Here is a 24,274-nt window from a genome sequence, read left to right as displayed (position 1 = left end):
TCACACCCTAGCCCTATTTTTTTTTTTTTTTAAAACAAGGTCTCTTGCCGGGCGTGGTGGCGCACGCTTGTAATCCCCGCGCTTGGGAGGCGGAGACAGGAGGATCGCGCAGGTTCGAAGCCAGTTTCACTGGCTTAGGAGACCCTGTTTCCAAAAAATAAAATAGGTCTGGGAGTGTAGCCCTGAGGTAGAAGGGCTTCCAGGAACCTCAGCACCACCAAAAAAAAAAAAAAAAAAAAAAAAAAAAAAACAAGGTCTCACAAAGTTTCAGAAGGCCTCACTAAGTAGCTGAGGCTGTCTGACAACTGTGATCCTCCTGTCTCAGCCTCCCAAGTACTGGGATTGTAAGTGTTTGCCACCATGCCCAGCTTGGATTTTATTTATTTGGAGTCAGGGTCTTTAACAGACAGGTTCTCAGACAGGTTGCTGAGAACCTCACTAAATTGCTGAGTCTGGTTTCAAACCTGAGATCCTCCTGTCTCAGCTTCCGAAACAATGGGATTACAATTGTGTGCCCCTGCACCTGGCTTATATAGTGTTTCTTAAGAAATAATTTACTTTCAAAGCCAGGTGCAATGATGCACACCTATAATCCCAGTACTTTGAAGCTGAAACAGGAGGATCACAGGATGGAGACCAGTCTCAGCAACTTAGCCAGACCCTGCTTCACAATAAAAAATAACCTGGGCATATCACTTGGGGAAAAATGCCCATGGATTTAATCCCCAGTACCCCAAAAAGGTTTTTCACTTTTAATTAACAAATAATGCCTAAATGCATTTGTATAAGAATTTAAACCATACAAACCAAGCTTAGGGTCCTTGTACTCCTACCCTTCAATCAGCTCTTTTTTTTGGGGGGGGGTACTATGGTTGAAACTCAGGGGCATTCTACCTTTGAGCTATTCTCCCAGCCCTATTTTTTATTCTTTATTTTGAAACCGGGTCTCAATGAGTTTCAGAGGGCCTCACTAAGTAGCTGAGGCTGCCTGGGAACCGCGATCCTCCTGTCTCAGCCTCCCAAATGCTGGGACTACAAATGTGTGCCACCACACCCGGCTCTGCAATAAACTTCTCTCCCAAGGAAATCTCTTATCAGTCTGCTTTTCCTTCCTTCCGGGTGCACTAACATACATATTCATATGTACCTGTAGAACTATGTCATCTCTAAAGCGTATGCCAACGTGAGCTTATCATATTACAGATGACGCTCTTCTGCCGTGTTTCTGGTGCTCAGAACTGGCACCGAGGGTTTCCCATGTCACTGTATGTCGACCTGACTCACTCTGCTTTCTGCTTTCAGTCCTCCAGAGGGTGGATGTTGTGGTGTTTGCTTAAACCATCCCCCACCAGTGACTGTTTCTCTTTCTACTTTTGCAAACAATGCTTCAAAGAGTGTCCTTTTGTGTGTCTTCCTGAATACACTGTAAGGGGTTCTCTGGGGGTAAATATGAAGAGTGGAGCTGGTGGTGCCTGCGAACTTTTAAAAATGGAAGACATTGGGAAATTGCCTGCCAGGTGGCTGCCACGGTTCATCTCCCACTCGGCACGTTTGAGAAGGTTCATGACCCCATAGCTCCCCCAACACTTGGTGGTATCAAACTCCCTGAATCTGCTATTGCACTTGGGAAAAGTAAATCTCCTGTTTCGTCCTGGGCTGGGGAGAGGTGTGTTTTCACCTGCTGCTTGGTTGGGCAGAGGGTCTGGGAGAGGGCCTGTTTATGGCTGGAGGAGAGAAAGGTAAAGGCGTGCTGTTTACAGAAACGTCCAGCCAGCCCTGTTCACCGTCCTTTCACTTTCCCTCCCAGGGAACCTGGGCTCCCAGTTCCTCTCTGGGTATGTGCTGAGAATCTGCTGAGAATCTGGCTATCTGCTTGTTTCTCAACGGCTTCTTGCCCTTTAATTTCCCATGCCCCTAGACTCTAGCTCTTAACTTCCTCCCACCTTCCACGCTACCATTTTTGAGCTTTAAGATTTTGGTGGAAACTTTTTTTTTTTTTTTTGATGATACTGGGGATGGAACCCAGGGTTTTTCTACCTGCGGATTATAATCCCAGACCTACTTTATATATTTTTATTTTGAAACAGGGTCTTACTAAGTAGCTGAGGCTGGCTTTGAACCTGCAGCATCCTCCTGTTTCAGCCTCCCAGGCGCTGGGATTACAAGCGTGTGCCACCACGCCCTGCTGGTGGAAACTTATCTTCTACTGTCTCTTATTCTTTTAAAACATCCCCTATCACTCGTGCAATGTAGGAAAGAATGAAAGTTAATGTGGATATTCAATCTATTCTATTTCATCAAAATGACTATGTGTCTATAATCCCCCTACAGACCGTCAGCCTCTTACAAGAGTGAGGTAAAGCTTGTGTTTTAACTCCCTGTATCCCGGCACCTAGCCACATGCCTGGCGTGGAAGACGGAGCCTGGAGCACGTTCACTGAATGAAGGAGAGGGTGAGGAAGGGTCTGCAGAGCCTCCTGCTGATGGTCCCTGGGGAGGGAAGAGCGTCTGGCAAGGGGTTATCAATTTAGGTGACAGGTAAGTTCAGAAGGTCTCCCACACATTTACCTTTCTCTCCTCCAGCTTATAATTCAGATCTGTTTATATACACCAGCCTGTCCCTTCTGTTAGACTGAGCTTTAAGATGCTGCCTGAATGGCCCACTGGCCAACCAAAACACCGCCAAGGGGCAGGTTGGTACATGGGCAATCGAGGCCAAGCCTTCCCCAGCTGATGACTGTCTCGCTACGGCAGTGGAGGCATACCTCCGAGCTTTACCCCCAGCCCTATTTTTTATTTTGAAACAGGGTCTCACTAAGTTTCTAAGATCCTCCTGTCTCAGCCTCCCAAGTACTGGGATTCCAAGTGTGTGCCACAATGCCCAGTTTGAATTGCAGTTTTGAAGGCAGCTTTAGCAAATTAGCAAGGCTTTCAGCAATTTAGTGAGATCCTGTTTAAAGACAAATAGGACTGGGGGTGTAGTCCAGAATGTTCTTGGTTCAATCCTCAGTACCAAGAAAAAAGAAATGAAGAAAGAGAAGAAGAAGAAGAAAAATAGAGAGAGGAAGAAAGAAAAGAAAGAAAGAAAGGAGGAAAGAAAGAAAGAGAGAGAGAAAAGAATAGAGCAGGGGAGGCTGGGCTGGATCCTCTCTGGGATTTCTTTGAGCTGACCCTGTGTGCCCTCTTCTGCTGACCCTAGACTCTAGCCTGGAGACCAGGGCTTTGGAGGGGAGTAACCCGGTTCTGCCCTCCTGAGGCTAGAGGTGGACCAGAGATGCCCAGCCACAGACAGTCTGTTTACTGACTAGGACCAGCACCTGGAGCCCTTAGTTCCACCTCTTTGGATGGGACGGGGGGGGGGGGGGGATGTTTCTCCAAGTTTCTGATATGTCAGAGAAGTGTCAAAAGCCACATAATTCACAGGTGGGCTGTTTATGGGGAAAAGGAGAGGGGAGAGACAGATAGATAAAGCGAGCTTACAAAGTATTCTCCTGGCCTCATTCTGCAGACCAGTCTAAGGCCGATTGCCCTGGGAATTGGCATGGCAAGGTTTGGAGGAAGAGACCCTAAAGAGCTGTTTAGGGGCTGAGAATTTCTTGGAAGGGAGATCAGAGCCCCTGTCACTCTAGGCGCCCAGGGCTTGGGGCTGAGGATCAAGAGGATGGCCGCTACCACCTGACACTCGGGCTGTGGATTCTCCCTGATCCTCCAGCTCCTGTTTCTTCATCTGTAAAGAGAAAGAATGCCCATTCCACTGGGCTGGTGGGAGGCTTTGTAAACTGCCTTGCAGCTGCTCCCTCTGATGGTTATAGCCCTAGGGTAGGGAGCTGGGACTCTAAGTGCCTCTGAATTAGAACAGCTAAGTCCTAAGGGAAGTTCTTAGGGAACTTAGAACAGCTTAGTCTTTGGGATAGAGCTATTAATTTTGTTCTTTGCTTCCTAATACAAAGTCCCTTTCCAGACCCTCCTATCAGGCAAGGAAAACAGAGATGGCTGCTGGGGCTTAGTGCGCATAGCAACTATCTGGCCAGTCGCCTGCCTCCTCCCCCAAGGAGCAGGCTGCCTCCTCGGGCAGATAAGGAGAGTGACTCAGGGCAGACCAGCCCTGGCCGCTACAGCCTTTATGGAGGCCCAGACACGCCTTGCTTTCAAGGCCAGCCTTGGGGCCCTTTCTTCCTCCTTTGGGCTCCCCAGATCTACCCTGGGTCCTCCTGCAACCGAAGTTGAAACAGTCAGAGTAGCTGTGGACTGTTCTGGGTGGGCCAGGGCTGTGTGTGTGAGGGGCTTCCTGGTTAGAAGACAGTCTGCAGGGGACTTAGATTTCAGAGGCTGGGGACAGATCTTCATTTAATCATAGGGGATCAGGTGAAAATGTGCAGAGGGAAGGGTGAAGCAGGCATACCCCTTATTTCATAAAGGGAAACTGAGGCCCAGAGATGGGGAGTGACTGGCCCATCTCCCTAATACCCTTTCAGGAGGTACAGGACTTCTGTCCAGAAGTGGGAGACTGCCCTGACACATAATGGGGAGGAGCGGCAGGAATGATTCTGAGGCCTGGTGAGGGTGTGTGGGCAGGAACGGGGGCAGGAACTGAGGCAGGCAGCTCTGCTGGCCTGCAGTGTCCGCCTGGCTCTAGTTAAGCAGCGGGGCTGGGGCAGTGTGTGGAGAGAAGGGGCCCCTTCCTTTCTTAACACAATGTCTCATTTTGTGCCCAGGGACTTTTGTGTTACTTTTCTTGCTTAGCTTAGCCATTCTGGTACTAGGACAGGAGGACTCTGAGAGACTTGGATTCGGTGCCTGCATCATCTTTTAACACCTCTGCAGAGATGCGCAAGGAGGGCAGTTCACACCCTATTTCTGCCTTTGGGTGGCCGGTGGTAAATGCCTCGAGGGCAAGCTATCCGCCTCCCCAGCCCAGGCTCAGAGTCCTGCAACGTTTCCGCAGCTCGGTGCTGTGTGGTTGGCTGTGGAATGCTTTGGGATTCCAGGGGAAGGGTATGGAGAGTCGGTGTGGGTCGGCCTCAGGTGGGGTCAGCTTTGAGGCTGGGGTTGTGGCTGGGGAGCCAGGCTGGTTGCCAGAACCGCTCCCTGCAGCTGTTCCTGGGGCTTTTGTCACCTTTGCGCATTGTATGGTCAGGGCAGGGTGGGGCAGCAGGAAGCCTGCAGCTCAGAGCACCTCACCAGGAACCTGCCTTTGTCGGAGGGGCCCAAGGGGAGTTGGGGTGAGGTGATCCCCAGGGGGTTCTGAGAGGCTGTGACTTCCAGTGGGCTGCAGGAGTCTGGTGATCAGGTGTATTGGTTATGATGGGGAGGAGGAAGGGGCTCGTGATGTGATTCCAAAGAGGGCTTTCTGAGGTTTTAGCATTGTATCTCCCAGGGGCTGTGATCCCTGGGGAGTGTCAAACTCTGGGGATGTTTAGGGTGAGGGTCAGAATGTGAACTCTGGGGTGTGAGTCACTTAGGGTCTAGGCATGTGTAGGGTGGGGGAAAAAGTTCAGAGCGAGTGTCTTGAAGAGTCTGAGTAGGGGCAGCGCTTGCGGTGGGGCCTCTCCGGGGAGGGCAGGGACCTCTGGCTCCTGGGAGGGGAGAGTTGGGGGCAGAGCCGTCAGGAATTGACCAATGGGGAGAGTGCCCATATTTGCACTCTGGAGCCTGCGAATTCCTGAATTCCGTGGGGCTCAGGTATCCGCCCCTGACACCGTCCCCTCCCCCAGCCGCCTAGGGCATAAAAGACGCCAGGTGAGCGCTCCGGCACTCTTCCCGCAGTCCGAAGCGTCCCTGCCGCTGTCGCTCAGGTCCTCTGCCTCGACATGACTTCCTACAGCTATCGCCAGTCCTCGGCCACCTCGTCCTTCGGGGGCCTGGGCGGCGGCTCCTTGAGCTTTGGGGCCGGGGGCGCCTTCCGCGCGCCCAGCATCCACGGGGGCTCGGGGGGCCGCGGCGTGTCCGTTTCCTCGGCCCGCTTCGTGTCCTCGTCCTCAGGGGGCTATGGTGGCGGCTACGCCGGCGCCCTGGCCGGGTCCGACGGGCTGTTGGCGGGCAACGAGAAGGTCACCATGCAAAACCTCAACGACCGCCTGGCCTCCTACCTGGACAAGGTGCGCGCCCTGGAGCAGGCCAACGGCGACCTGGAGCTGAAGATCCGAGACTGGTACCAGAAGCAGGGGCCCGGGCCCGCCCGCGACTACAGCCACTACTTCAAGACCATCGAGGACCTGCGGGACAAGGTGGGCGGCGGCCGGGCCGCTGGGTGCACCTGCCGCGAGGGGGCGGGCGGCGGCCCTGGAAACGCAGCCCGCGGGCGGGGCGAGGGAGGCGGGCGGGAGCGAGCCCTTCAGGACCGGGGAGGGCCCACTGGGTGGGGAAGAGAGCTGGGGGGCCGAGACCAGGGGCTGGACCGTAGGGGCAGGAAGTGAGGCCGGGGCAGTGGGAAGGGGGAGGGAGGCTCTGGGTGGGGCAGGAAAGTGGGAGGGGCCGCGGAGGGGAGCGGGCTGGTGCCGGGGCGTTGGTCGGAGAGACCTGGGAAAGGGGCCCTGGGGAGGGAGGAGACGGGACCACCGGCCCTAGGCTTCCCAGGAGTGTAGGTCAGGGTTCACAGCCCCATAGGGAGCTGCCAGAGTTTGCACTGGGGGGATCCGGTGCATCTCGGGCCAGATCTGTCCCCTGAGACCCCTGCGTGGGGCCCCTGCGTTCCTAGCCTCTTCTTGCTCTTTGGCTCTCTCCTTATACTTTCCTCAACTGCCCCGGGGACACTCAGGCTTAGGAAGGAGCTCCAGGAGAAATCTGAGAACCAGCTGCGGCCTCTGGGCCAGGGGAAAGGAGGGACAACGGCCCTGAGCCTTTGCTGGCACAGACCTTGCCCTGGAGAACCAGGTGCAGGGACAGCTCCATGAGAGTCCAAGCTACAGAGGCCCTAAAGGGGCCTGCAGGGTGGGCTTGATGTCCCTCCAGAGGCAAGGCGTCTATCAGAAACTGTATTGAACAGCCTCCCTTCGGCACACACTGAGTCCTTCAAGGGGCATCCCAGCGTCCGCAGCGTTGCACTGGATGCTGGGGCCAGACCTGGATGGCAGGTGGGGGAGAGCCTAAGAGGTCCACAGCCACCCAGAGGAGTGCAGTTCACACTTTTATTTTTATTTATTTATTTATTTTGCAGTACTGGGGATGGTACCCAGGGGCATTCTACCCCCGAGCTACACCTCCAGCCCTATTTTTCAAATTCTTTATTTTGAAACAGGGGCTCACTGAGCTGCAAAGGATCTCACTAAGTAGCTGAGGCTGTCTGCAAACCGTGATCCTCCTGTCCCAGCCTCCCGAATGCTGGGAGAATGCTGGGATTACAAGCATGCGCCACCACGCCTGGCTCAGGTTCACACTTTAAACTGTGACCTACAATAAGAAACATGTCTTACTAAGCACCCACACATCTCCTCCCTGCCTCTTGCCCTCCACACGAGGCAAATGTTTCTTGAAATAATTCCTATCCTACTGTGGGTGATTCCCTCTGATTTTTATATTGTGTTCAATTCCATTAAATAAAACCCTGCAGCTGGGCATGGTGTCCCACACCTGTAATCCCAGTACTTGAGAAACTGAGGCAGGAGGATTGCGGGTTTGAGGTCCAGCCTTAGCAGTTTAGTGAGACTCTTAGCAACTTAGGGAGACCTTGTTGGGGGGGGGAGAGAGAGAGAGAGAGAAGGGGGGCTGGAGGTGTAACTCAGAGGTAGGTAGAATGTCCCTGAGTTTAGTCCAGTCCCCAAACAAAACAAAACACCATGTAAATTACCACCTGGTGCTCTTCTCTGGGAACAATGAACCCGGAACCTGAGTACTGCAGTCATTGCTGAGCTGGATGCTGGATGATATGACTGTTCCCCTTGGTCACAAAGTCTTCATATTGGAGTGAACTTGGAGGATTCCCACTTCTGTAAAGCAGGAGTGCCCACTGACTGGGCGGTGAAGTTTAGAGGCTATCAAGGGTGAGGCGTACAATGTCTGGCACATAGTAGGTGCTTAGCAAATGGGCACTTTTTCCTGATGGCAGAGTATACTTTGTGGGTGTGTGTGGGGGCAGCTGGTACAGACAAAGTCTTTCCTCCTGCTTCTGGTTTCTCTGCATCTGGTTTACAGACACCCTTCAGGCCCTTTAGAATCTCACCGGGCACGGGACCCAGAGATGTCCTCCTACCCAGCCTCCCCTGCAGCATGTCCTCCTGCCCTAGCTCCTGGGCATGGACTGTTTCCAAGGCCACCCAGAGAGCAGGCTGATGGGCAGTGGGCACGGCTGGCTGGGACATGTTCACTTTCTACCCCCTCCTCTGGGAACAAAGTAAGTGGGCAGTGCTGGTATTGCCATACTGGTGCCAACCTCCTGCCTTTGCCTTCCAGATTCTTGGGGCCACCATTGAGAACTCCAGGATTGTCCTGCAGATTGACAATGCCCGCCTGGCAGCAGATGACTTCCGAACCAAGTGAGTCGCTGCCCCTGGGGACAGGGGGCAGGGTGGGACACGCCTCGGCCTTTAAGGGGCTCAGTACAGTGGGGATCTGGACTTTGTCCTCACACAGCACAGCTGTTCTGAAGCCCCCACCACGGATTCCCGAACCCTGGGGAGATGGGGGAGTGATCTGAGGCACAGAGCCAACTCTGGCCTGATCTCCACTATTTCCTCTGCAAGGTTTGAGACGGAGCTGAACCTGCGCCAGAGCGTGGAGGCTGACATCAATGGCCTGCGCAGGGTGCTGGACGAGCTGACCCTGGCCAGGACTGACCTGGAGATGCAGATCGAGGGCCTGAAGGAGGAGCTGGCCTACCTGAAGAAGAACCACGAGGAGGTGGGTCAAAAGAGGCCTTCTGCTGATCCTATCCCAGCTTCTGGGGCCGAGGATGCTTTGTCCTTTGATGGTGTTCTTGCACCCCCAAGCATGGCCCCGTGTGGCAATCATGGCTCCCAGGCTTCCTGTAGGGGATGGTGACCATCCAGTGTACTCCCCAGTGCCGACTTCTAGGCTTGCACCTTAAAGCAGACCATCTCTGACCTGGGGGTGGTGTGGGGGAGTGACCTGGCCCAGGTCCAGCAGGCTCTGGGACCTGACATGCCCACCTCTGCCATGCCTTTCCAGGAAATCAGTGCCCTGCGGGGCCAGGTGGGTGGTCAGGTCAGCGTGGAGGTGGATTCCGCTCCGGGCATCGACCTAGCCAAGATCCTGAGTGACATGCGGAGTCAATATGAGGTCATGGCGGAGAAGAACCGGAAGGATGCGGAAGCTTGGTTCACCAGTCAGGTATGCAGCGGGGAGCAGATGCTCTTTGAGGGGTGGCAAGAAGGAGAGCTTGGTACCTTTCCCCAAAGATCTGCCCCTGCTTACTCCCTCCCCTTTCTCTCTGTCACAGAGTGAGGAACTGAACCGGGAGGTCGCCGGCCACACAGAGCAGCTCCAGATTAGCAAGTCTGAAGTCACCGACCTGCGACGGACCCTCCAGGGTCTTGAGATTGAGCTGCAGTCGCAGCTCAGCATGGTACGTGCCGCCCGCCCTGTGGGGTCCACATCTGCGCCCTCGTAGCCCTGGGCAGCCTGGCCGGTGGCTCTGCCCATGCCCTCTCCCGGAACCAGCCCTGCTGAGTCATATTCCCTCTCCCTCTCAGAAAGCCGCCCTGGAAGGCACGCTGGCAGAGACCGAGGCCCGCTTCGGAGCCCAGCTGGCACAGATCCAGGCGGTGATTAGCAACATCGAAGCCCAGCTGAGCGACGTGCGTGCTGACACCGAGCGGCAGAACCAGGAGTACCAGCTGCTCATGGACATCAAGTCTCGGCTGGAGCAAGAGATCGCCACCTACCGCAGCCTGCTGGAGGGCCAGGACGCCCACTACAATAATCTGCCCAGCCAGCTCAACATCTGAGTGGGTGGGCTGCTGGGCTCCTGCCCTCCGGCAGAGGGATTCCCTGGAGGGCTTTGGGAGGGAAGGGACCCTTACCCTTGGCTCTTCCTCTGACCTGCCAATAAAACTTTATGGCCCGGAAGGACTTTCGGTTGTTATCTTAGCCTGCGTGCAGAGATGGGTCAGGCCTTGGCCTTGTTTAGGTTTTATTTGAACCAAAGTTCACCCTGTCCCAGGAAAAGGGAAGGGAGGGCACTCACAGACTTTGGTTACAATGGTAATTCCTGTTTGCACACGTCTTTATTTTTCTGACCTGTTTTCTTGCAGCAACCTTGTGAAATCAGCATCGTCTCCATTCTACAGGGAGGTAAACTAAGGCTTAGAGAGGTGACGTGGTCCATTGAGTACGTGGCTGCTCTAACACACAATAATGGGATGGAATTTGATGCTACGACTCCCGGTCTAGTTTTCTCTCCATGAAATTTCCTGGGGGAGTTGGTGTGTGTGTGTGAAATGAATGTTTATTGGACACCTACTATGTGCCATTTCATCAGAACCCTAAAAAGGAGTGTGAGCTGCATTTTACGGAGGGGTCAGGCCGCTTGTCCAAGCCCATGCAGCAGCTTCATGGCAGAGCCAGCGCTAGAACTGAAGTTTCCCGATGATGCTTAGTGCTCGGCGTCACTCCCGCCTAGGTGGTCTCTTAAAGCTGACATCATTTGTGCCAGTCTTGCTCCCTATGGAGACTGAGAACTGGGATCCCCCGAGGGCGGCTCATCTTGACACATTTTTCCACTTCACCGGAACTGGGACTTGGGGTCACACATTCCTCTTCGGCAGTGCTGGAGAGGGTGTCCCATGTCTGTGTGTCTTTGTGCCTGCACCAACACATCCATCCATCCTGGGGCAGTCCTTCTGCCTACCACCCGTACTTGGGCCCAGAGCCTGGAATGGGACCCAGCTGTGACCCAGACCTCCCATACAGACCCCCAACCGGCTTGCCTCCTTCCTTTCTGCAAAGTCCCAGCTTCCTGGTGCAGCCCTACCCCTTGGTGGGTATTATTTACATCTCTACTGCTGACAACTGAGGCCAAGTCTAGGCAGTACAAGGTCCGTAAAGCAGTCTCACTCTGCTGGGGGGTTCAGGCTGAGTGCCCCATGACAGCAGGCTGGCCCCGTGGAGGAGGGGCAAGCAAGGTAGCCAGTCTCACCCCCACACCCCATCCTGAGAAATTTTGTCTGGTGCCAGACCCTGTCCCGTCTCCTGCTGCTCCTGAAGGATGATCTGTAGCCCCATTACCCTGTGGGTCTCAGAGTGGTGCCTCTAACCACAAGGTTCTGACCAATGTCTGGATTCCAGCTCTCCCCTGGCCCTGGTAGCCCAGACCCCTAATGCTATTACCATCTGGAGAGGATCTGATGTTTTCCAAGTTCTTGGCGTTCTGAGCAAAGAATTGGATGAGACTCACAAGTTGCAAACAACAAGCAGGTTTTATTGAAAGCCAAAAAGTACATTCATCTCAGCAAAGGAAGGAGCGGGCTAGGTCTTCAAGCTGCCCAAGGCGAGGCAGGGGCCTCAAGCTTGGGGTCCTGGTCATCTTTTATGGGGTCTTAGTGGTGGGTGAAGCGAGATCTCTGGGTGGTCCCTGGGCAGGGTAGAGGGGGTGAGTTACAAGATATGGCTATATAACCTTAGCCCTTGGGTGCACTGAGCATGTGTGTGTGTGTGTGTGTGTGTGTGTGTGAGAGAGAGAGAGAGAGAGAGAGAGAGAGAGAGAGAGAGAGAGAGAGAGAGAGGAGAGAGAGAGAGGGGAGAGAGAGAGAGAGGAGAGAGAGAGAGAGAGAGAGAGAGAGAGAGAGAGAGAGAGAGAGAGAAAACAAAACTACTATGCTGATATTACAAACAAGTGAAGGTAACCTGGGGCCAGGAGTGATTCCAGATGCGCACGCGCACACAGGGGGCTTGCAGGGGCTATTCTCTTGTGGGTTCTGGGTTCCTCTCTCCTAGGCTTCTAGACCACACTGATATCCTGTTTGGGGTGTGTCTTAGACATCTGCTGACAGAAGAGGGACGGCTTTGGGGTGGGGTTGAGGTGGCCCCATCTTGCCTTATCTCCCTCCCCTCTGTTGTGTCCTGCCTATATCACCCCCCTAAGAGCTGGGATCCTGAGGGGCTGGAGGTTTCTTCTTCCACGGTTACTTCAGGTGGGATTGGACCATTGTTCCTGAACTCTCCTCCTAACTGATTTAGTCGGGATGAGGGAGGCCCAGGTGGAGCAGACGAGGCCCCTTGGTCAGGTGATTGGGAGGAGCTTGGTCTCAGCCAAGGAAGGGTTAGTATTGAGTCTCTGGAGCCTCCGGGCATGGGAAGCCTGCAACCCAGAAGAGACAGATGTGGTTAGCACATCTAACAATGGTGGGTCAGAGGAAATAGCTAAGACAATGATAGTGCCAGGGCCACAAAGGGGGCAGCAGAGTAAGTAAGCAGGATGGGCCACCCGTTGGCTGAGGGTTGAGGAATGACGTCGCGGGTTAGCAGTCCTTGGAGAATCTGCTTGACATTTACTGGACCTGTCTTGATTGGTTGACACAGAAGCAACTTTCTTCTTTTAAGTATAGACACATCCCCTTTGCTCTGGATGTTAGTAGATCTAATACCCTAATTATTCTTGAAGGAGTTTTACATTTTCTCCAAATTTTTCTTTGGGGGGATACTGGGGATTGAACCTAAGAGCTTTTTTTTTTTTTTTTTTTTTTTTTTTTGTGGTACTGGGGTTCCTGGAAGCCCTTCTTCCTCCGGGCTACACTCCCAGACCTATTTTTATTTTTGGAAACAGGGTCTCTTGCGCCAGCACGGCTGGCTTCGAACCTGCGCGATCCTCCTGTCTCCGCCTCCCAAGCGCGAGGATTTCAAGCGCGTGCCACCACGCCCGGCCGGACCTAAGAGCTTTTTGAGCTGACCTCGGTGCTACACCTCCAGCCCTTTTTATTTTGAAATAGGGTCTCACTAAATTGCTAAGGGTCTTGCTAAGTGGCTGAGGCTGGCCCTGAACCTGTAATCCTCCTGTCTCAATCTCCCAAATACTAGAATTATAGGCATGAGCCTTTTTAACTTGAAACAGGGTCTTGCTAGGTTGCTGAGCGTCTTGCTAAGTTGCTGAGGCTGTCCTTGAATCTGCGATCCTCCTACCTCAGCCTACCTCAGTACTGGGATTACAACTGTGAGCCACCATGCCTGGCTGCAGGCAGGCTTCTGTTCCACAAATCCAGGACTCCCAGAGGGTGGAGGAAGAGTGACATGGAGCAGCAAGGTTGGGGCTGACTCCTCAGAGCTGGGAGCCCTGGGTTCCCCAACAATATATGTTCCTCTGGAGAACGTGGTCCCCAGGATTTTGACCCCTGTGCCAGCCCATCAGGCCATGACAAGAGGGCTAAAGAGGTAGTCGTCTTGGCGGGCATTAAGCATCTATCCTACAGGAACAGGGATCCCCTGTCGAAAGCAACAGGCATTAAGGTACGGATGCCATTGGAGAGAGGGTTACACACTGTTGTTGATCCGGTGAGCACTGGGTGGGACTTTGATCGCTTCTAGCATCAGGCCAAGGAGTTTCTTTTTGATCCTCTGAGGCCATAATAAGACCTGTAGGAGGTCCTGTTAAGGTGAATTTTTTTTGTTTTTTTGTTTCTTCCCTCTGTGTCCCTAAGGACAATGTCTGCTGGGGTATTAACAGTGCACTGTTGTGGCAGAAGGCTTCCCACGGGGGCACCTGAGGTTGGGTTAGAGGGCACACAGACTGGGTATACACGTCTGGGGTTGTGTAAGAGGACAGGAGAGAAGGGGCCTTCTGCTCTGGAGGAAGGGTCTCCTTAGCGGTCAGTGGTGAGTTTTTAAGCAACGTTGCCAGAGGGACTGATTTCTGTACATTCAGGATGCCCACCATCCCCCATGCAGTAAATAGTGAAGGATGCTGGGCAAAAGCTGCTGAGAGATTTGTCCATCTTTTCTAGGGAGCCAGAATAGAGCATCCCCGAGCCCAGGGGGACTGGCAGAGCCAACAAGAGTGGCTGAGTGTAAGAGCCTTTGCACCTGAAGGGCTTCGTTCATTGACCCCGGGACAAGGAAATAAAAAGCAAAGAATACCCCTGGCCAACAGGGGCAGGGGAAGCGCTGATCTGTCATGCTGGGTCTGTTCCTTGGACAGAAACTCACTGGACCAGGATTCTGTTGCTTCTCTGGTGTTTAGTTCTGGCTCTGGAGGAGCACGAGTGGCTTTTACTCTGGATAAGTGTGTCCAGCTCTTGGTCCCTGCAAACATCACAGTCAGTGGAGTGAAATGGGCAGGCTGGGAGAGACCGGGGGCAGCAAGGCGGGACCACCCTAACCCTGCTCCAAAGTCACCCCTCTGCCCTTAGCAGGTGTCTAAAACATGCCCCCAACAGGGGATCAGTGTGGTCTAGGAGCCCAAGAGAGAGGAACCCAGAATCCACAGGGGGAAAAAAACCTCTGAAACACCCCTGTGCACACATGCGCATTTGAAATTGGGTCCTGAGGCCAGAGTACCTTTACCTAATTGTAATACCATTAGCATAGTGGTTTGGCTCCCCTTCACCCCTGTGGCTTTCCTGGTGCATTTCAGGTTAACACAGGAGACAGTTATATAACCACACCATGTCAATCATCCCTTCCACCCCACCCTGGAACCGCCCACCACTAAAACCCCATAAAAGATGCCCAGGTCAACCAGCTCAGAGGCTTGCCTCTCCTTGAGTGGCTTGCGGGCGCAGCCTGCTCTTTCCTTTGCTAAAAAAAAAAAAAAAAAAAAAAAAAAAAAAAAAAAAAAAAAAAAAAAAAAGTACTTTGGCTTTCAATAAAGCGTATCTGCTGCTTGCCACATGTGTCTAATCCAATTCTTTGTTTTAACGTCTGAATCTCCTCCCTCAGGTCACAGTGCCCCTGCCCCTGCCCCTGCTGTCCTTCTTTGGCCTCCAGCACCCTAAGACCCTTCTCCCACTCAACTTCTCAGGGAGCCTCAGAGCTGGCTGGCAGCAGACAGCAGACAGAGGCCTGTACCGTGAGGCTGGGACTGTCCCGACATTCTGGTCCCTGCTTGTGAAAGCCTCCGTTGTTGTCACAGCTGAAACCCTCTCTCTGCCCCAGGGGCCCCTGGAATGTGGCTGTGGGCGGGGTCTGGGCCTGCACAGGTGGGGCAAGTGCCTGGGGTAGGGAGAATGAAGCCTTCCTTTGTGTGTACGCGGGGCTAGGGGCAGGGCGGGAACACTTTATCCTCCAAGTCTCAGGCTCAGTCTGGGAGCTGCGTCTTGGCTTAGGAGACCAGGCATAGGAGGTGGAGAAGGCTGGGGGCTTTTCAACATGGTGGGTCATCATGGCTGTTCCAGTTCCTGAAGCATTTCCCGTCAGCCATCTTGCTCTATCTCTGTGGGCCAGGCTGCACTGGAGTTATTTTTATTTTCTTGGTTGGTAGACTGAGGCTCAACAAGAGGAGGCACCTTACCCAACACAAGGAGGACTCAAAAGTGAGTCTCTAGGTCCCAGGCAGTGCGAACCATCGCTGGCACTTCCCTGGGAGAGGGGGAGGTGTGGGTTTATGGGGCCCTCCTTCCTCCTGTGTTTTCCAGTGCTCACTGTGGCCCCTTGGCTGGGTCAGTGTTAACAGCCCTATTTAAAATCAGGAACCAGGCTCAGAGAGACTGAGTCATGCCTGGAGGTAGAACACCGCCAGATCTTTCCATGAAGCACATGGCCCCATCTCTCGGAGGAAGGGCCCCTCCAGCAACGCCTGTCTGGCTACGGTGGCCAAAGGACAGAGACTGGCACCCTGCAGCCTGGGCTGGAGCCAGAGTGCAATCCTGGCAGAGCCACCCGCCCTGGTGCTAATGAGGAGGCCCCAGCGCCCCACCCAGACCTCGAGCCAGTACACAGTAGCTGTTTTAGCAAAGGGGCAGCTGCAGCTCCTGGCCAGGGCCCGAGAGGTAAGGGAAAGTCACTCCAGAGGCTGCTGGAGGAGAGTTGGGGTACAGAAGGGGAGTTGGCTGGGGTCCAGCTCTCCCTCACCCTGGAGCAACAGCCAAGTAATTGTTCTCGGGTTAATTGCAGGGGCCGCCATGTCTGCAGAGGCTTTAACGAGCTCTGGCTGATCTGGGCTTGATTATTTTTCTTTGGGAGGAAAAGACAATATCCTCCCACCCATGAGACAATACTACACTGTCTGGGCCCAGCACTCTGAGGCCTGGCTCACCACAGGGTTGAGTGAATAGGAGCCACCCCATGTACCCAGGCCTGCACTTCTTCTCTCTCCAACTCAGTTGGGTGTCAGGATTTGGGGTCTGAGGGAGGGACCCTCTTTTGCTATCCCCTGTTTGAGTTAGAGAAGAGACCCTTTCTAGCTGGGCCGTCTTGCACAAATCGCTTGGCGTCTCTGAGGCCTGGTTACATTCCTTCTTAAACTTGGGCCGCGGTCAACCTTGGTGCCACAGGGGAGACAGTGGATGCAAAAGTAAGTCACGGAGTGTGTGGTGGAAGTAGGGGATTATGTTATTACAGCAAAAATAAGAACCATTTGCATTGCCCAATCGGTGCTGGCTTCAAACAGCTGATGTTGCTAAGCCTTAGAACATGATAGGGCTGGCAGACAGGGCATGTTCGGATGCCCAAGGACAAACTCCCTTCTGCAGGGGATACCTGGGAGTCCTGAGTGCTGGACATGCAGCCCACCATGGCCCCCTCAGAAGATAAGAGCCAGGAGAGGCAGGATGGGGCTCTTGGGTCTCAGGGCTCCCCAGGCAGGTAGAGCTGCAGGTGCCCCGTCCCCCACAGATAACATGTCCGAAGTCTCACAGGTGTCATTGACAGATGCAGGATTTGACGCAGGCCTCAGGGGCCCCAGAGCCTCATCTCTCCTTGGTGCTGCCGCCGTGGGCTGGGGATCCTGATTTCCCAGTCAGTCTAGCTCATGTCTCTATCCTTGGGCTCTCTGTCAGCCCTGCAGCCAGGGTGAGAGGCCAGGCCACACATCCAATGGATGATTCCTTGTGTCCTTAGAGAGTTGGGCCCCAGAATTGGTGAGCAGAGGAAAGCGCCCTCCTGAGGGCTCCGCTACCTCTCTGCCTCGGTCTCCTTCTGTGTGAAGCAGTGAGTGCCCTTCGCTGCCCTTGAGTGTTCTGGACCCTTCTACTTGCCTGCAGGGGCCTCCCTGTCTCCTTTCTCAGGAGCCTCTGGCTTGGTCCCTCCCCAGACAGCCGTGCGTGACAGGACACATGGGGGTTAATCCGGCCCTGCTCTGCAGCGACGTGCCTCTCCCTGGAGAAGGCAGGGGCTTCCTGGAACGTGCCCCAGCCTTATCTGCGGAGGTTTGCCCCAACGTGTCCCAGAAGCAAGCGAGGGTTCAGTGACATGTGCAGTTGGCAGGTGGCGGGATCATCAATCAGCCCCTTGTCAGCCCGGAGGCTGCCGGGCTTTTGTGAGCTAGCCAGGGACAGGGGGCTAGAGCTGGGTGTGCTGGAGAAGAGGAGGGGGCTCCAGGGGTTGGGGAAGGGGAGGTGGGAGGAAGAGAGTCCATTTTTAGGGCAGGTAAAGGGATAGTTACTGGCTCTCTCTAGACACCTGAAACTCGACAAGACCCCCTTCTGTCCTCAGCCGGACCTCCCAAGACCCTGCATTCCCGTCTCTAGAGGCCTCTGCTCACGCCCAGGGCAATGCACAGGGGCTTTGAGCAGAGCACGCAGAGCAGCGATGGGGAACTGAGAGCAGGGAGCCGTCCACCCGAGTGAGGTGGGGGCAGCGAAGCCCAGGGGAAGGGCCAGCTAACCTTCCTGCGCTAACGGGACAGGCCTGGGAGCTGAGCCCATGTGTGAGAGTTTGCTCCCGCCTGCTGCTCTCTTCTCCTGGAGTGGCGAGGTGAACCTGTAATCCAAGTGTTAAAACCATGGCCCCGGGCAAAACACCATTAATTCTGAATCATCTCTTTTGTTGCATTAAGAAAAAAAAAAAGCAAAACTCCACATTAGCTGAGTGGAGGTGCGGTGCGTGAGCAGCTGTGTTTGTCGGGGAAGGCAGAGGAGTTGGCTTCGCGCTCTGGGGGAGGAGACGAGGCCCCGCGACACCCTCCAAGGGGTATATAAGGAGCCCCAGGCTGGGGGCATCAGGCGCTGTACTCTGGTTTCGGCTCAGCCCGGCACCTCCTGCCAGCGCCTCTCCCTCCTGCCGACAGCTCACCGGCTCCGCTGCTCTGCCATGGCCACCACGTTTCTGCAAAGTTCTTCCTCCACCTTCGGGGGTGGCTCTACCCGAGGGGGCTCCCTTCGGGCTGGGGGAGGTGGCTTTGGTGGGGGTAGTCTCTATGGGGGAGGTGGAAGCCGCAGTATCTCAGCTTCTTCGGCCAGGTTTGTCTCCTCGGGGTCAGGAGGGGGATATGGGGGTGGCATGAGCTGTGGCTTTGGTGGTGGGGCTGGTAGTGGCTTTGGTGGCGGCTTTGGTGGTGGTTTTGGCGGTGGCTTTGGTGACTTCGGCGGTGGCGATGGCGGCCTCCTGTCCGGCAACGAGAAGATCACCATGCAGAACCTCAACGACCGCCTGGCCTCCTACCTGGACAAGGTGCGCGCCCTGGAGCAGGCCAACACCGACCTGGAGGTGAAGATCCGAGACTGGTACCAGAAGCAGAGCCCTGCCAGCCCGGAACGCGACTACAGCCACTACTTCAAGACCATGGAGGAGATCCGGGACAAAGTAAGTCCTCAGATGTCAAGGGGAGGGGAGCAGGTGGCTAGTGTGCCTGGTGCACATCTCTGACGCAGTGTTACGGTTGACTTGGGAAATCCTTTCCTGCCCAGGCAATGAGCGTCTGGTGTGTAACCTTGGCAAACTTGGGAGGCACCTGCTCTCTGGGTGCAGATGCGGGCACCCATCTGCTCCGCTTGGCAATGCAGGGGGAGGAAGTCTTGGGCATCTGGTTAGGACCACTGGGGGCACAGGTAGGGACAGTTTTGGGGAGCAACTCTCACCCTCCCTGTCCGACACACCCTGCAGGGTTCTGCATGGTGTCCTTTACCTACTTGGCAACAATAGTGTTTGAGCATAGCCTCATGAGCCCTAGATGTCAGGACCTGTTGTCTCATCGTCTATGGATGCCTTAGTGCCAAAAGCACCATCAGGACTTGGGAGAACTGGGAACTCATTACTGGCTCTGTTGCCCCCGCACCTTCCCTTTCACTCACCAGAACCAGTTTCTTTATCTGTAAACGTTGTCCTGAGCTGCATTCCAGCTTCCAATTGGCTGGAATGTTCCGTAGTCCCATGGCTCAGTCAAGGTGTGCAGGAGCAGGGACCACGAGCTTCGCACCAGGAGGCTGGCGGCAAATCCCCAGGGGGCTCCGGACAGCGCTGACCGCAGCCCACTCTAGCACATGCCAGCCAGTTCCAGGGGGATTCCAGGCAGCACCGCTTCCTTAGTCTTCCACGTCCTAGGGACAGTGGGAGTCACAGGGAAAGTAGCATGGGGTCAGCCAAGTAATGGGCACCGGAGGTGAGGCTGGGCTCTGAGGGGAGGTTGTCGGAGAGAGGCTCCACCTTGAGTGCGGGATGGGAGAGCAATACCTCTTAGAAAAAAAAATTTTTTTTTTTTTTTTCGGTACTGGGGATGGAACCCAGGGGCATTCTACCTCTGAGCTATACCCCAGCCCTATTTTTTTATTCTTTATTTTGAAACAGGGTCTCACTGAGTTGCAAAGAGCCTTGCTAAGTAGCTGTCTGCAAACCATGATCTTCCTGTCTCAGTCTCCCAAATGTTGGGATTACAAGCATGAACCACCACACCCGGCTGCAACAGCTCTTAGAAACCATCTCTTGTCCCCTGCAGATCCTGGCTGCCACCATTGACAACTCCCGGGTCATCCTGGAGATCGACAACGCCAGGCTGGCTGCGGATGACTTCAGGCTCAAGTGCGTTTCTGTGTCTGCCCTGCTTCTTGCAGTGTCCCTTAGGCCTGGCCTTCTTCTTCTTCCCCTGACTCAGCGGCCTTCCTGACTTTGGGCTCCCTCTCTCTTCTCAGGTATGAGAACGAGCTGGCCCTGCGCCAGAGCGTGGAGGCCGACATCAACGGCCTGCGCAGGGTGCTGGACGAGCTGACCCTGGCCAGGACTGACCTGGAGATGCAGATCGAGAACCTGAACGAGGAGCTGGCCTACCTGAAGAAGAACCACGAGGAGGTGGGAGTGGGGCGGGGGATGTGGGTGGCGGGCAACAGGGCGGGGGCTGCTCTGAGTTGCCTAAGGGCTCCATGGTTCAGAAATGCACCCACTCCCAAGAAGGGATTCCCATGGACTGGAATGGACAGTGTCCTCTGGTGATGTGGACCCCAGGCCAGGTGTGGACCATCTTGGCTTGTTCCATGAGCTCAGATAAGAATCCTACCGTCTCGTCTAGGGGGCCTGGAGCAGGAGAGAGATGCTCAGAGCTAAGGAGCCCCTGTGATAGAAGCACTTCTTGAGCAATGGGGAACAGAGGTCAGGGTGTGGGGGGTGTCACATCTTGAGTCAGGGACAGAGCCAGGGTTGGCCCACAGGGACCCAGACTCTGCCTCTTTCTCTAAGCGGACTTCTCTCACCCTGCAGGAAATGAAGGAGTTCAATAGCCAGCTGGCCGGCCAGGTCAACGTGGAGATGGACGCAGCGCCTGGCGTGGACCTGACCCGCATGCTGGCCGAGATGAGGGAGCAGTACGAGGCTATCGCAGAAAAGAACCGTCGGGATGCAGAAGCCTGGTTCTTCAGCAAGGTGGACCTGACCTCCCGGCCCTGACCTGTGCCAGCTCCCCACTCCCCAGGTCTCTGAGGAGGCCCGTGGGGCTCATGCCTTTTGTGTCTGACTTACAGACTGAGGAGCTGAATAAGGAGGTGGCCTCCAACACCGAAATGATCCAGACCAGCAAGACGGAGATCACAGACCTGAGGCGCACCATGCAGGGGCTGGAGATCGAGCTGCAGTCCCAGCTCAGCATGGTATGGCCACCCACGTCCCACCCTGACCTCTCAGGTGACAGAAGCTCCCCTCTTCCATGGCTGGCAAAGCCTCGTGTTTTCGAGCCCCTGGGAGGTGGCTTCCTGCACTCCATTCCCCCGCTCCAGCCCCACGGCCTTGGTGGGTTCTTTCGCAGCCTGATGTGTCTATGGATCTGTTGCTCCACCAGAAAGCAGGGCTGGAGAACTCGTTGGCAGAGATCGAGTGCCGCTACGCCACGCAGCTGCAGCAGATCCAGGGGGTCATCGGCGGCCTGGAGGCCCAGCTGAGTGAGCTCCGCTGTGAGATGGAGGCTCAGAGCCAGGAGTACAACATGCTGCTGGACATCAAGACGCGGCTGGAGCAGGAGATCGCCACTTACCGCAGCCTGCTGGAGGGCCAGGACGCCAAGTAGGGACACGGGCTCAGGGGGAGGGGGCAGGTGGCGCTGTTTCTCTGTGGCTGGGGTGCGGGGTCATCTTTAAGAGACAAGGGGATGTCGCTGAGCAGCTGTGTGGTATCAGGAGAAGAGAACTAGGCTAGGGGTAAAGGGTCTGGGCTCTGAGCTCTGTCTGGTCTTTGGCTATCACCTTGGGTGGGTCACTTCTCTCTGGAGTGGTGTTTCTGTTATAAATGACAGGGGCTGCGCTGGTGGTCTCTAAGATTGAATGCTCATTTTATTCTCTGCGTGAAATAGATGGGTTGTTATTGTAGATCAGAGTCTACCAGCTTGGGGGTGGCAGGCCCGAAGAACCGTAAGAATGTCCCAGCCCCTCGAGGAGTAGCGGCTCTTACCTTCTACTTTCATCTGCTTCTCTTTCTCTTTCTCTTTCAGGATGGCTGGCGTTGGCATCAGGGAAGGTAGGAAGGCTTAACTCTTTCGGTGTGGATGGGGAATGGAGCTGTTGAACCCACCCTTCCCGTTGGAGTGGAGAGGAAGGAGAAAGAGGCCATAGATCCCAGTGGAGCAGGGCGCTTCCATTCCAGGATATGCCCCTTTCCCAGTGGGACCCTCAGCTGACCCCAAGTGCGGTTGAGGCTGGAGATTTACAGAGAACATTTCAGGTGGAGCAGGCTTTGTCCAGGGCATATCTGTCCCCCAGCATGTTTGCTGAGATGCTCACAATTACTCCTGCTTGTGGGCTTCGAGACCCCGCATTGTGCTCACTGCTGGGCATACCTGCCGTCACCTCTGCTTCTGTCTTTGATGAGTAATTCAACACCAGAGATCCTGGCAGCTCCGACAGGATTGGCCAGGGGTGCTGTCCAATTTTCCCAGAGCCCAGCCTGGGTCCTGACCACGTTGGGAGAAAGAGAGGGGAGGTTCTCTCCCAACACTGAGACTTGCTCGCTCTTTCTTTCTGTAGGCTCCCTGGGAGGTGGCGGCAGCAGCAGCAGCAGCAATTTCCGTATCAACGTAGAAGAGTCAGTGGATGGAAAGGTGGTTTCCTCTCGAAAGAGAGAAGTCTAAGTGCTCAGCACAGGAGAAACATCCCTGGCTACCCTGTGCCCTCCCCTGGCTGAGAGGGAGACTAGCCAGAGGGCCTGCAAAAGGGAATCCCAGTCCCTGCCTTCCGAGAGCGCCACCTGAAGTAGATCCCTCCTCTGTCTGCTTGTTCTGGGCTTTGCGGGTTCTCTCTCCCCACTCCACCTCTCCCCACCCTCTTCCCAGCAAGGAGGTCAAGAAGCAGCTGCCTCCTGAAACGAGCTCATTGGTGTGGTGTCTGTTCCCGCAATAAAGACTGTTTTTGCAAAAATTCCTCGGTAGTGTGTCTGGTTTTTCTTGGTGGGGTCCAGGTTGGCCTCTGACCTCCATGGAGGCCCAGGGTCCCCCTCTACTGACATCTCCCCCAGCATTGACCTCTTCCTTGCATGGCCACACAGAATTCATCCTGTGAGGTGCCCAGGGCACCGGATAAACTGAGTGTTGCCTGGGAGACTTGTTCTTTTGGCTAACCCCGTGGGAACTGGGGAAGCAGGAGGTGGCCCCCTCGGGACAGTTTGGTGCATTGTACACAGAGCTCGAAACGTCTAATCATTATGTGCCAACGGGCGGATGGCATGGGCTGTATTGGTTCTGCACCGTATGTACGGCTGGTACTGTGCCAGGCACACCCACCCGTGTTCCATTAGCACTTACAACTCTAGGTGCTGAGGACAGATTATTCTTATCTTAGAGATGGAAGACTCGCCCACCGGCCTGTTGGATACACAGTAAACAGCATGGCTGGACTGGGCTTCACACCTGTGTGACTCCATGGCCAGCACTTGCTCTGGGACCCTTGCCTGTGGCCTGACCTTCTCCTGGATGCTTCTTCAAACCTCTCCACCTTTCCAGCCAGGCACACCTGATCTCCAGAGTGGCCGCTGGCCAGTTCCCACCTCTGTCCCCCTGTTGGCCCCCACCCCCCGAAGCCAACACCTCCTCCCAAAGGGCACTTCAAGTGCCCAGAGGAGAAGACATCCCCTCCAGGAAGCCTTCCCTGTGCTCCCAAGCTCAAGTCAGAAGCTACAGCAAATCTGGTGCCTGCCCTTGTCTCCAGCATCTCCCGGAGGCCCCACAGAGCGGCGGTGTCCCTGCACACCTGGTCTGGGGCTGGTTTCTCTGAGCTCCAGGGTTCCCAGTTCTGAACAGAGGGCAGGGAAGGAGGAAGCAGAGAAATGTGTGTGCCTCATCTGGGCTGGCTCAGGCCCTCAAGGGGGGGGGCGAGGGACGAGGAGGGAGAACAGGTTTTTTAGTCCTGCGTAGAGGAGCGGGTTGCGGGCGTCTTTGTTCTTCAGAGAATCTAATATTTTTGGGGAACAGTCCCCCTCAGAGATGGTTGCCATGCTTACACTGGGCAAAACCCCTGGTTGGAGAGAAGGAAGGCGATGCCTGCTCTTTTTGGGACATTTTGATGGAGAGTGAATGTACTTTCCCAGAGTGTTGGAAGCTGGGCTTCCCTGCAGGAGGGAGGAAATGGGATTTGCTGAATGTCTACAAAATGTCAAGCTCTGGGCAGGGGATTCTGTGATGACATCTCAGTTCTCCCAGCAGCCCCGTGAGGCCAGTGTCAGCCTTCATCCTTAGTTTCAAGAGAGGAAACTGAGGCTTGAATGAGGTTACAAGCCAGAAATGGATAAAGGGTTCTGGGATGGGCTTCTCTGATCCCAGGCCCTTGCTTTTTTTCTTGCCGTCATGAGGTGAAAGAAGCCACAACACCTTCTCCTCCTCCTTTCCTCTTCTTTCTTCTCCCTGGAGAGTTTTAATTTTTCTTTGTGGTACCACAGGTTGAACCCAATGACATTCTACCTCTTAGCTACACCACAGCCCGATTTAATTTTAATTTTATTTTATTTTGTGGTACTGGGGATTAAACCCAGTGGCATTCTACCTCTGAGT

The 24,274-nt window shown here is 54.8% G+C and overlaps 1 protein-coding gene across 1 annotated transcript in view; it reads left to right on the top strand.

The window, feature by feature from the left end:
- Positions 1-24,274, top strand: part of LOC308275711 (uncharacterized protein) — a gene marked incomplete at both ends in the record, with an annotated part of 74,392 nt that overhangs the window by 40,139 nt on the left and 9,979 nt on the right. Inside the window, 16 exon segments of the mRNA XM_080714063.1 lie at positions 5,683-5,739; positions 5,796-6,227; positions 8,389-8,471; positions 8,679-8,835; positions 9,010-9,285; positions 9,395-9,520; positions 9,648-9,885; positions 15,703-15,872; positions 18,070-18,624; positions 19,754-19,836; positions 19,947-20,103; positions 20,509-20,670; positions 20,769-20,894; positions 21,083-21,303; positions 21,728-21,753; positions 22,260-22,357. Coding sequence (XP_080570189.1) covers positions 5,683-5,739; positions 5,796-6,227; positions 8,389-8,471; positions 8,679-8,835; positions 9,010-9,285; positions 9,395-9,520; positions 9,648-9,885; positions 15,703-15,872; positions 18,070-18,624; positions 19,754-19,836; positions 19,947-20,103; positions 20,509-20,670; positions 20,769-20,894; positions 21,083-21,303; positions 21,728-21,753; positions 22,260-22,357 — 2,967 coding nt within the window.

Source organism: Muscardinus avellanarius (assembly GCF_963383645.1).
Source record: "Muscardinus avellanarius genome assembly, chromosome: 16".
NCBI classification, from domain to species: domain Eukaryota; kingdom Metazoa; phylum Chordata; class Mammalia; order Rodentia; family Gliridae; genus Muscardinus; species Muscardinus avellanarius.
Note: the sequence above shows the minus strand (reverse complement) of the source record. Positions and strands in the feature narration are given on the sequence as shown.